Source organism: Eupeodes corollae, chromosome 3, assembly GCF_945859685.1.
Source record: "Eupeodes corollae chromosome 3, idEupCoro1.1, whole genome shotgun sequence".
NCBI lineage: Eukaryota > Metazoa > Arthropoda > Insecta > Diptera > Syrphidae > Eupeodes > Eupeodes corollae.
This window is the reverse complement of record NC_079149.1, coordinates 65071323-65084993: the sequence shown is the minus strand read 5'-3', so window position 1 is coordinate 65084993 and position 13671 is coordinate 65071323. Positions and strand designations below refer to the sequence as shown.

General features: G+C 32.0%; 1 protein-coding gene across 1 annotated transcript; it reads left to right on the top strand.

Moving 5' to 3' along the window:
• The first annotated feature begins 8321 nt into the window (after window positions 1-8321).
• Window positions 8322-10946, top strand: LOC129951287 (exocyst complex component 6). The gene is made up of 2 exons (XM_056063370.1): window positions 8322-8517; window positions 8574-10946. Exons 1-2 carry the CDS (start codon window positions 8454-8456, stop codon window positions 10775-10777), a joined length of 2268 nt encoding a protein of 755 aa, XP_055919345.1. The 5' UTR covers window positions 8322-8453; the 3' UTR covers window positions 10778-10946.
• The last annotated feature ends 2725 nt before the right edge of the window (window positions 10947-13671 follow it).

The window sequence follows — 13671 nt, the reverse complement described above, 5'->3', positions numbered from 1 at the left end:
ATGCTATATGCAATTAGATTTTTTAAAATTATCTTACCTTCTGCACTAGAACGACCAGCCTCTTCCCCATTTAATTGTTTTCACGATGATTTTATTTAATTTCAATTTAATATCAAGTTGTTTGTGTTTCGTATTTTACTCCGTTTACTCTGTTATTTTATCCTGAGCTCACAGAGTGTGCTGAGAACATTCTCAGAACTAAAAAATAACACGAATTTGAAGCTCTGAACGATCAGAGCTCAAAAAGAAACACAATTATTTTTTTTTGACAGTTCGAGCTCTGCTCTGAACTAAAAAAGAAAAACGCCATATATCAGTCAATCTCATACATTTTTTAAGGAAACAAATCCTTACTCTAAATCTCTTCCATTTTTTGTATTTTTGTGTGGTTTGGTTCCCAACTTAAAAAATATGGCTTTCTCACATTATATAGATACTATAGAACTATTATGAGACGATTTTTTTTATTTCATTTCCACAACTATTGAGGGCGCTGCGTGTATCAAAGTACTTGGTAGGGAATTAATGTTGTAAATAAGAAACTTTTGAAACAAGGTGTAAACTCGGCATACAATGCTCTAACAATTATGTTTGAATCTTTAACAAGAAAAGACCTTAAAAAATTAAAACCGAAAAAAGTAAAATGTTCTGGACTGTATATATATATATTTATATATACCTAAAAAAATTTACTTTTCTCATTCTTAACATCACTATGCTTCCTCATTAGTTTGATGTCGGCGGGCATTTTAATGAGCATGTCTCGGAATTTAGCAACAAAAAAGTCTCAAAACTGGATATCTTATTAGAAAATATAGCCCATTTGGCTCTAGAATATGAGAACTTTATTGGATTAATTTAAATAAAACAAACAACTTTTAACAAAGAAACACTTCACAACTTTATTCCTTTGAAAAACGAAACAGACTAACTACACAGTTGGTTTTTGAATACAGTAGAAAAGGTTGTGTTCAGCAATAACTTAAAAGATATTGAGGTGGCTGAATTCAGCTACAATTCAACAGCCCCCCTCAAAAACTAACTTATTTGATTTGTTTAATAGTTATTTAAAATCAAGTTAAAATTCATAAATTTACTTAACATGAATTTACAAAAAATTGTACGATACTTCTTAATTATGAATTGAAAAATATTTATACATATCAGTTTTTTTTTTATCAAATCAAAAATGTCTTCAATTTCAACTTATACTCAAAAAAAAAACGTTTTTCTTCATTCAAACTTAGGTACTTATACAAAATTAATTAAAATTAACTATTTCATTTCAAAAACTATATATTTTAATTAAGAATTTAAAGGTATGTTTCATTTTCATTAAAGTTTACAGTTTTAATAAGTTTCATTTAATGTTCTTTGTTTTTCTGGGAGATTTGACAAAAATAAATCCAACATTTGTTGCAAAGGGTAAGGGAAAAACCCAGAAAAACCTTACCAGATTTTAATAATTGTATATTAAAAGTTTTTATCAATGTTATCATTTTTCAGTTATTTAACCCCATTCCATTTCTCAGCTCCACAAATTTGACTGCTGGCAACGGCTTGGTCAGAATATCAGCTAACTGATCACCTGTAGGAATGTAACATAATTTAATTATTTTTTTTTCAATTTGTTCTCTTGAAAAATGGTATTTAATATCGATATGTTTAGATCTCTTATGATTAGTAGGATTATTTGCAATACTTATACAGCCATTATTGTCTTCATAAATAACTATAGGTTTTAATAAAATAATTTGAATGCTAGTTGCCAATGACCTCAACCATAGAGCCTCTCTTACAGCTTCAAATAGAGCCATATATTCAGCCTCTGTTGAGGAGGCTGCTACGGATAGCTGTCGTTTCGTACTCCAGCATATTGTACATTGTTCAAACAATTTAAAAAGGTAACCAGTTGTACTTTTTCTATCTCTTTCATCATTTCCTCCCCAATCAGAATCCACATAACCACTCAAAATATCAGTATAACTACATTGGGTATAAGTTAATTTCAAATCTATAGATCCTTTCAGATACCGTAATACCCTTTTCAAGCATTGCCAAAGCTCTTTATTATTTTTATTTAAATATCTACTTAATATATTAACAGCTGTACTTAGGTCAGGTCGTGTGCATATCATTATATACATCAAACATCCAACAAGATTTCTACAAGGAGCATCATAAGATTCTTCTAAATTTAGAGCTTTATAATCTAACCTATTTTCGAGTGGAGTACTAACAGCGTTGCAATCCTGCATTTTAAATTTATTTAAAACTGTTTTTATGTATGAACTTTGGTCTAGTGTTAAAATTTCCTTATTTCTTCGAATTCTTATTCCCAAAAAAAGTTTAATTTCTTTCAAATCGACCATTTGAAATTTATGCATCAAATACTTTTTAAAACTTTCCATTGTTTCAATATTGGCTGTCACAATCACAAGGTCATCTACATATAGTACTACATATATATTTTTTGAAAAATGTCCCCTGTCTAGAATGTATATACATCGATCTACTAACGAATTTTTAAAACCTTTTTCTTTTAGAGCTTCTTCAAACATTTGAAACCAACACCTTGCTGATTGTTTTAAACCATATAATGATTTATTTAACCTACACACTTGATTACTTGTGCTTGCGACTCCCTCAGGAACTTTCATATATATTTCCTCTTTTAAAATACCATTGAGGAATGCTGTCTTTACATCCATATGATGTACCAGTAAGTTAAACTGATTTGAAAATGCTAGAATAAATCTAAGGCTTGAAATTCTTGCAACAGGTGCGAATGTTTCGTTATAATCTAGTAAATATTCTTGATTAAAACCGCGGGCAACAAGACGGGCTTTGTATTTTAAAGGAAATCCGTTTTCATCATTTTTAATTGTAAATACCCACTTACAATCAATAATGTTTTTATTTTCAGGCTTAGATACTAGGGTCCATGCATTGCTAACTAGAAGAGAATTAAGCTCTTCTTTAATAGCATCATCCCATTTGGATCTGTCTTCCATATTTTGAATATCACTATAGGAAGTAGGAATCGTACATACTATAGATTGAGCACTCAATATATAATCATCATACAAAATAGGCCGCTTTTTGGTTCTATCACTTTTTCTGAAATCAATAGTAGTTTCTATTTTTGAGGGACTACCATCAAGTAAACACTCAGTTTCCAAAAAATCATTAGATTTATTAATTAATTCATTATCTAATTTGTGTATTTTATGAGGGATTACCTCTTCTGTGTATTTAGGCATTTCTAGTTTGTTTTCATTTTCAATAGACTCTACTGATTTTGACTCAAATAATTTTAAGACAGATGCATCAGTTTTCTTATTGGAGTTTTCAAAGTTAATAGCTTTGATTTTAAGTACAGGTCTAGATTCTAAGAAATCTGTCTCATCGACAATTACATCTCTTACCATTACAAACTTTTCAGTATCCACATTTAAAACTTTGTAACCATTTGGCCCATATCCAACCAAAATGGCTTTCCAAGACTTCTCTTCAAATTTAGTAGTTCTGGTTTTATTATGCACATAGACTGTAGCACCAAAAACTTTAAGATATTTGATTTGAGGCTTTCTACTATGCCACAATTCATATGGTGTTTTGTCTTGTTTTAAGGCTTTTGTTGGAGACAGATTTATTAAATAAGTTGCAGTTAAGACTGCTTCACCCCATAGTAAAGCTGGCAAACTAGCACCATGCAACATGGAACGAGCCTTTTCAGTTATTGTTCTAACCATTCTCTCTGATACACCATTTAATTGAGGGGTTCGTGGAACCGTTAAATGATAGCTAATGCCTTTTTCTACACAGTATTCTTTCATTTCATGAGATAAATACTCGCCCCCATTATCACAATAAAGATTTGAAACTTTCAGATTAAAATGTGCTTCACTTTTTGCTACAAAATCTTTAAAAACGGAAAACACATCTGACTTATAGGATATTAAATAAGTTACACAGTAATGTGTATTTTCATCCAAAAACAATACAAAATAATTTTTATTATCAATTGTTGCAGGATTTATTGGGCCACATACATCTGAATGTACAATAAACAAAGGTCTTTGAATATAATTTTTATTTTTTTTATTTTCAAAGGGTAATCTACTTTGTTTACCATTTATGCATGCTTCACATAGACTGTCATTTGGAGATATATTCTCTATCTGATTTATATCATTTACCATGTTTTTTTTTATCATTTCAATAAATTTAGATTTTCCTATATGGCCCAAACGCTGATGCCACAATTGATAATTTCCCTTTTGTGTACTAAATGCTTTTTTATCATTTATTTGAAAATCAATGCTAAATAAATTATTAAAACTCTTACCCTCAATAATCATTTTACCACCTTTATTTATTGTTACTCCGTGTTCATTGAAGATAATTGTCATTCCAGCTTGTTGCATTTTTCGCACAGACAGCAAATTGTATGGGACATCAGGGCAGTAAAGCACGTCCTCAATTATACCCTCTACACCAATATTGCTAGTAACACTGAGATTGCCTTTCTTAGTGGCAGATATGTATGCACCATTTTTGGCAATATATATTTTGATTGGCGGCTTCAAATCCACGAACTCTTTAGTGTATTCCTCCTTGTTTATTATATGGTCTGATGCTCCAGAGTCCAAGAGGAATGACAAATTTGATCCATTTGTCAAGATATTGACACCAGCCATAAATGCGAAACTTGAAGATTCATTATTTGCAGTCGAAGGCTCATTAGACTGAGCTGTCTGGACGATTTTTTTGTTGTAATTATTATTTTTGTTTAAGTTTCCCCTTTTATAATAAAAGCAGTCGTTTATTGTGTGTCCTTTTCTACCACAGTGGTAACACTTTATGTTATTGTTATTTGTTTTTTTGTTTGGTTTATATTTTTGTTTCGAACCGTGATTGAAATTTTTATTAAATTTAAAGTTTGAAGTACCGAGATTAGGTTTATTTTTAAAGGTCGAAGGTCGAGTTTCTACGTGAAGAACTTTTAAACTTGTATCACGATTCTCGGCAGCCAATTTAACTTCGTGGTCAAGCAACCGCGTTTTAACAAAGGCTAGTGTTAAATTGTCTTCCGCTAAGGTTTCAATTGCGGTTACAATACCATCGTACGAAGAAGGGAGTGTAATAAAAAGATGAGAAATTTTGTCCGCTTCTTGTAGTTTAGCACCCGCAGCTGACAACTCGGCAAATAACTCGTCAATCATTAAAAAATGTTTCGAGAGGGGGGTGTTACCTTGAAGTTTGAAAGTTAAAAGTTTCTTACGAAGCGCCAATTGAGTAGCGAGACTTTTTCTCTCATACACTTTGTCAAGACTTCTAAAAACGTTTTTCGCGGTATACTCTTGTTTAGCAAAATTTAAAAAAGAATCGGACAAGTACTCCACGATTGTGCCTTTCGCAATACGCTCAGCCCTTTTCCACTCATCATTTATAACTTTCGGGGTTTCGTAGTCTATGACTTTAATAACGTCGAGTTCACTGAGTAAAGCACGCATTCTTATCTTCCATACACTGTATTTTTCACCGTCAAAAACTTTGATATTCTTTTTCTTTTCCATAATGATGATGATAGACAAACACTTTTCCGATCAGCGACAAAAATTTTTTTTATTTGCTCTAACAGAACACAAAAAACAGTTGCACACGAATGTGTGTTGTTGTCGATACTTTTCTGTTTTTTTGTTTTCTCTTTTTCTTTGTTTGTTATCTGTATATAGGCAGATCGCAGATGTCTAGACGAATTTGATTCGAGTAAAAAAAAAACGAAACACGAGAGTGAGACACAAATAGTTTTATGTTTAGGCGTACACACACAAATGCATAATCAAGAACCGTTAGCCTTAGCAGACAAGCACAATATGAACGAGAAAAAAAAAGAACAAAAATAATGCGCACTTCAAAAAAATTAAATTGAGTTCTTCAAAAAAACATTGAATTGAAATTTCCTTAATCCGAGAAGAAATATTTATAGAACAGCGAATCACTGGTCCCATAACCTATTGGATTAATTTAAATAAAACAAACAACTTTTAACAAAGAAACACTTCACAACTTTATTCCTTTGAAAAACGAAACAGACTAACTACACAGTTGGTTTTTGAATACAGTAGAAAAGGTTGTGTTCAGCAATAACTTAAAAGATATTGAGGTGGCTGAATTCAGCTACAATTCAACAAACTTAACAAGGAATCCGTAGATAATTTGAGATTTAGCTGCAAGTATTGACGCAATCAAAATTATTAACGAATAGCTTCTCAAGAAAAAAATCCTTTTGAAAACAAAAGAGTCCCTTTTAAAGTAAAGGGAGATTTTGTAGCTATTAACTTTTTGGCAACACATGTTTAAACAGCTGAAGGACGTTTCGTGTTTTGTTTCACTGTCAAACATCTTTAGTTTGGTCTATAATTAAACCATGAATCGTCTTATAAACTAAAAACGCTTGCAAATTATTAAATTGAAATATTTGACTAAGCGGATGGACCACTTGCAGCACAGTTAAGGTCAACATCTGCATGAAATAATCTTCAAAAATTGAATTATATGGACCGTACCATCGATTCAAATAAAGATTACATGCATTTTTCTGTTTTTTTAAACTTTCCTATAGCTTTCAAAAATTCACCCTTTATAAACATATACATATAAAACGGACAAACTAAAGGAATTATATCAAACTAAATTTTTGGTACAAAAAAGATAATGCATCATTTTTTTAAAATTAAATAGTCATATCGAAAATAAAGACAATTATCAGGAACACCCTATTGTATTGAAAAAAAAAAACAAATATATTAAAAAATATATTATATTAACTACCTACTGCAAAAAATACTCTTGCAGTACTTTTTTGCGTTGTTATTGTTTCTCTTACACTTTTTCTATTTTTTGCCAAAGCATAACCGTAAAATCTTTCCTTTTCAAGTATAATATGCATACACACATATAATGTCGAAACGTTGTTGCTATTGTCTCCCTTGATCTCCTACTACATTTGCATATGTTCTTCTCTATTTTCTATTCTTAAATTATTGTTGAATTTTCCCTCATTCTCAACTCTTCAAAACTATTGAGGGGTATAAAAAAGGGATCAAATTCAATTATCTCCACGCCTCTCAGATGTCGCTTCTATCGTTTCTCTTCATAAGAGTACTATAATAAATATATGTTCAATGGTTCTCATTTTCGGCTATGATTTTCTTCTTACAAGTTTCGTAATTTTAAGATATTTTGTCTCAACATATAGCTGGAGGTTTTGGATTTCTTGAATAAAAACTCTTTTTTTAATGTTGATTGTTGTTCAAGTAGAGAATACGAAAATTAAACTTTTGGCGAAATGTTTATTTTCTAAAAATGAATACAATGTTATTATAATATTAAAAAATATTAGGATTGTTAATATTTTTACCGATTGGTAATTTTTCTTTTTCTTGAACTTGACTTGAAACTTGAACGTTTAAATTTTAAAATGACAATGGATTAAATAAAATGACAATGTTGCCAACAATTAAACATAAGAAAATGGCACGATAGCCAACATACATAAATAATAAAAGATGTGTTCGTTTGTTTGTTGCTCCTTTGTTCGTCGGTGGATGTGTTCGTTTGGCCGCATTTTTGGTCGTCGACAATTGTTGTCCAGATACACATATATTTGCTGCTCGAACTGAAAAATAAAAAAATAATCAATTTGACTGGGAGCCAATTGCCTAAGTTATGTGCTCGCTTTATACATTTGACATTGGCAAAAATAATTATCAACGCTTGAATGCTTTAACTTAAACAATTCATGTAGCAAAATATTTAAATTATATTTTGTAAAAAAAAAGTCGTGACTGAATTTGTATCGCTTCTATTCAATAAAAATTTAATATTTTCAATTCTGAATTTTAAACGGATTTTGGATCCAGAGGTATTTTTTCTTCTAATAAGATGAAAACTGATGTATTTATTTAGCAGCTGTCTATTTTCTTGTGCATATAAAATGCCACTAAATATATGGAATATAGTCGATGGGCTAGTTACCATAGTTCAAGTTGTCAAAAGTCAATGTGAATATCTTAATTAAACATCATTTTACTCACCGCAATCGGACATTTAAAATGGCTGCACCTCGAGTTAATAACTGAACTATTACTGTCAAACTGGTCCATGGAGCATAGCGTAAGTTTCATTTATGGTTTGAAAAAGAAAGTGAATGTCTTATTATTCATTGAACGAATCCATTTCCAGGATATTGGAAAATTGGAATTTTGTTTTGGTTGAAACGAATAGTGACAGAAAAGATAAGTCTTGTATTTGTGTGTGTTCCCTTCCCGTGTGATTATGACTATGACCGAGAATAAAAAATTATTATTAAATTTCTAATAAGAAACTCCCATAATTTTAATAATTTCATTTTTTGTATTTATATAAATTAATCGACTCTAATCATGGATGATAAACTAGAAACAAGTGAAGATTGTTTCTCTTCAACTTTTCGTTCGATATTAGAAGGTAATGAATTTTCAGTGTTTCTCGATTTATTTAACTTGTTTTGTTTTTGATTTCAGACAAAATATCAGATTCCCTAACAGAAAAGATAGAATCAGATCTTAAAGCCTATGACAGAGACATCGAAAAGATATGTAATCTATTTTATGAGGGCTTCATTGATTCTATAAACGAGCTGCTGCAAGTCAAGTCTAAGGTACAGTCGCTGAACAGTGAAATATTGCAAGTAGACTCTGTTATGAATACAATATCCTCTAAATGCATTGCCACCGGAGAGAAAATAAACCACATCCGCGTCGTCGAAAAGAACATACAAAAAGCCATTCAATGGCTTCAGAAATGTTTGCCTATTTTTGAATGCTGCTCCAAGTACAAGTATTACATTTCGCAAAAGCAATACTATGAATCCTTGAAAACATTGGAAGCCCTGGAGCAAGACTATTTGCCAACAGTGTTAAATTACAGATTCAGTCTTCAAATGGCAAACAGAATTCCCAAGTTAAAAGGAAGCATAAAAACCTGCTCCGAAGGAGAATTCAGAGAATTTCTTGAAAACATAAGAAAGTTTTCGGCAAAAATTGGAGACGTATCTATGCGATGCACAAAACAAATGCAAAAGAAAGATGTCAAGACAATTATAGCCGACTATAAACGAAGCTTAGACAATTCATCTGCAAGTGCAGCCGCACATGAGGCAGAAATAAGTGCCTATGACTTGATAGATTTTTCACCAATTTTCAAAACGTACCGCATCTACAGTGAATTGGGCTACAAAGAATTATTTGAGAAAGATTACCGACAACAGAGAAAAGATCAAATTAAATTAGTAGTTGTTCCATCACGTCCCATGCACAATGATTTGGAAGTCTATAAAATGTACATAACTGCTGTTGTAGGCTTCTTTGTTGTCGAAGACCATGTGAGGAATACAGCAGATGAAATTGCCTCTAATGCTTATTTAGAGGAACTATGGGCCTCCTCCCTTAGTACATTTGCTAATCATCTCAATATAAACACATGCCTCTGCACTGATCCAAATATATTGCTAAAACTGAAGACCATCATAATTCTTGCTATAAATAATCTTAAATCATGCGGTTATGTAGCGAGTCAACTTTGGGATTTACTGTACGCTATTCGAGATCACTATAACGAAGTCTTGCTACAGAGATGGGTTCATATTTTCCGAGAGATATTGGAAAAGGAAGATTTTCAACCGATGCAAGTTAACAGTGCGGAGGAATTGGAAAACTTAATCGAAAACTGTGCGTTCAATTTTGAAAATGTGGACAAATTACAGCTGCCAAGGACATTCCCATTCTCCAGTATGGTTCCAAAAGTCTACAATGAAGCCAAAGAGTTTATGTATGCATCTATGAAATTTTGTGAAGATCTACCCTTAATGCCCAATGAAGTGGCCATAACAGTGAGAAAAGCTGGAACTCTTCTTTTCACAAGAAGCTTCAATGGTTGCATCTCGTCTATTTTTCGAAATCCTAGCCTTACCCTTCCACAAATTATCCAAGTTATCTTAGATACCAAATATTTAGATAAGACGATACCGAATTTAAATGATTTTATATGTGAAGTCACTGGCACACAGAAGAACATCAACGAAATGAATACAAAGATATTGTACACCAGTTTAGAAGCCGAACGCGAAGTTGTGAGGAGAATTTGCTCTAAGGTGGATGAATTCTTTGATTTATCCGACTATAACTGGCTCTTGATTGAACCCAGTGGAAATGCGTCCACTTATATAACAGATATGATCTCATATCTGAGGAACACCTTCGAAAGCTTTGCCTCCATACTGCCCGAAATAGCTCAAACGGCTTGTAAGAGAGCTTGCAAACACATATCCGAAAATATTCTTAATATTCTGTTGGATAATGAGGTGAAGCTAATAACTCCAGCTGCACTGCAGCAGATAAATTTGGATTTAATTCAGTGCGAGTTTTTCGCCGCTTCTGAACCTATAGTCGGTCTGAAAGAAGACGAACTGATGAAACAATTCTTGCATGTAAGGCAATTGCTGGATTTGTTGATAATGGAAGAGTGGAGTTCTTATTTGCATGACTATGGCAAATCGGAAAATCGATATTATATGGTTGAACCAACGACAGTTGTAATTATATTAGACAAGATGAGAGAGGCCGACAAGAAAACTATGTTTGCCGTTTTGAAAAAATCGGAAAGGGAGAAAAAGAAACTTCGCGAGACAGTACAGAAGCAGTTGAAAAGCTTGGTTGACCGCCTTTGAGTTTTGAAAACGTTAACCGTGTTTCTTACTTTTATAAGTGTGTATGATAAATATGTCGGAGGGAGATTTCATATTCTTCTCAAGACACGAAAGTTATTCCAAGATGTGTTTGTATTAAGTTATTTTGTTATTATTTATAAGCATTAAATAAACTTTAATTACAGCCGTATTTGTTAAATTTTTCTATACAACTGTTAAGTTGAAATGTTTCAAATAATAATAGTACATATATATTTACTATTTCTACATGATAAAAACATTGCCTACCTTCATTTTTTGTAGCCAAAAGTTTGTATTAGTAGAATCAAAGAGTAAAAGGACCTTAAATTGTTCAAGGTATGGAGGACTAACCTTTCTCGACTTATTCGATATACCAAATATAGAAAGAAACACATACAATCAACAACAAACACTCCAAAATGTGGATCCGAGGCTGATTTGCTAGTTTTACTTAGAGAGTAAACCTATGCAGATTGTAGTTTTCAGTAAGCAGTAACCCACGGGTCTATCTATAGAACTGTTCAGTTGAAATGTTTCAAATAATAATAGTACATATATATTTACTATTTCTACAGGATAATAACATTGCCTACCTGCATTTTTTGTAGCCAACAGTTTGTATTAGTAGAATCAAAGAGTTAAAAGGACCTTAAATTGTTCAAGGTATGGAGGACTAACCTTTCTCGACTTATTCGATAGACCAAATATAGAAAGAAACACATACAATCAACAACAAACACTCCAAAATGTGGATACGAGGCTGATTTGCTAGTTTTACTTAGAGAGTAAACCTATGCAGATTGTAGTTTTCAGTAAGCAGTAACCCACGGGTCTATCTATAGAACTGTTCAGTTGAAATGTTTCAAATAATAATAGTACATATATATTTACTATTTCTACAGGATAATAACATTGCCTACCTGCATTTTTTGTAGCCAACAGTTTGTATTAGTAGAATCAAAGAGTTAAAAGGACCTTAAATTGTTCAAGGTATGGAGGACTAACCTTTCTCGACTTATTCGATAGACCAAATATAGAAAGAAACACATACAACCGACAACAAACACCCCAAAAATGTGGATTCGAGGCTGACTTGCTAGTTTTACTTAGAGAGTAAACCTATGCAGACTGTAGTTTTCAGTAAGCAGTAACCCAAAGGGTCCGACTACTGCAACCTTAAATAAACTGGAAAGAAGAGAATACCTCCCGTGCAAGTGATTCCTTACAACAGCTTCCAATAATTCATTAGGCAATAAGGCAACAAAAGTAGGAGTAACTAGGCAGGGCACTTATTGTGATACAGGAGGAAATGTGATTAAGGTCAAATTTTGTCCAAGGCAACTAGTTACGGTTACTCACGCAATTATTGGGTCAAATGTATTTATTTAGTTAAAAGTCAATTTAAGAAAGAAAAATCAATTTAAAAAATTAACAATTTAAAACAAAACGGAACAACAAAAAACTTAACGAAAACCATTTTCTTTTTTAATCACAAAATTATTTGGCCAAAAAATACGCCTTCCCATAGAACCGACTAACTTTTGGGGGGTTGAAGCACTCTTCCAAAAGTAATTTCTTGAGATCAGTTTTGTTTAATATGGTGTGCTTCCGGATTCCATGTTTTTTTGGGTTTAAGTCGGGGCTCTGAGGTGGTATTTGGATGACTTTAGGGAAATTATAAAGCAACCATTCCTATACGACGCTGGATTTGTGTTTTGTGTCATTATCTTGATAGAACTGAAAAGTTCTTGAAATACCTCTTTACCTCGGCCGTCGGATCCGAATACATTATATTTGCTCTCATTTGCAAATATGACTGTTTTTCAGATATTCGATTGCTTGTTTTTAATGGTTTTAGCAAATTCTAATTTTTTTTTCTATTTTTTTTTTTTCATTTATGAATGTTTTTTTTGTAGCCACTCTACCGTTATAGCCATTTTCTAAGAACGCGGTGTATGGTTTTTGGATAAACAGTTCTTCCGCAATAATTATCCACTTCAGTAGTCATTTTTAGGGCGCTAATATGGCGGTTTCCTCCTTTGGTCATGTTCATTTAAGATTTTTGACCTCCAGCTCCGGATGGAATTTTCAACAAATCAGCGATTTTTCTTTACGTCTTTCTTTTGGCATCATTAAAAATAACAAGTTGCCTCTTAAAAAATGCGTGTTAAAAAATGCAAACAAATCAATTCAATCCACTAATATAACGGGAATAACTGTACAATTGTTTTTTTTCCTGCGCTAAATTTGTTATCCTCGCTTGATGCTGTCAAATACACGAATGAATACTTGACCCAATAAATATGTGATGTTGCTTTTCTAACAGTGAAGTTTATTGAGTAAGGTAACGGTAAATTAAAGAACGAAAAGAACTCTTTTCAGCACATTTAAAATCACAATAATGCAAGCAACGAAATGTAATGCAAACTGGTTGCACCTAATTCTGAGTGTATAATTTGTATGGACTATTGTTTTAAAATATACCTAAGTTTTGATTCAATGATTTTATGAGTAACTTTAGTTAGCTGGCCAATTCGATATAATAAACTTGCCTAACTTTCAAGTCGCTCTGTCTGGATGTGTGTAGGCCTTTGGGTCAAATACTCAGAAATGTAAAATTATATCCAAATATGGACATACCTTCTACAAATATCTATTCAAAATTAAATAATATAAAAATTATATCCAAATGTGAAAGACGACATATGAATTTAAAGGTATGGCAATTATTTTCTAATATGGCCAGTTTATATTTCTAAGAACCCGGAAGATTCAGTGTTTTAAGAAATATATGTAAACATCATTTCCCATTTTTTCTGTCAGAAATCCCAGAACTAAAATTTTAATATTTAAGTAGTATTTACATGAGCGCGACCAACAAACGAAGAATGAAT

What these genes read in the sequence shown, in the direction of transcription:
- LOC129951287 (XM_056063370.1), top strand. Translation starts at nt 8,454, where the DNA reads ATGGATGATAAACTAGAAACAAGTGAAGATTGTTTCTCTTCAACTTTT. An exon ending in TTTTCGTTCGATATTAGAAG is followed by an intron (nt 8,518 to 8,573) that starts GTAATGAATTTT and finishes TTTTGATTTCAG; the next exon opens with ACAAAATATCAGATTCCCTA.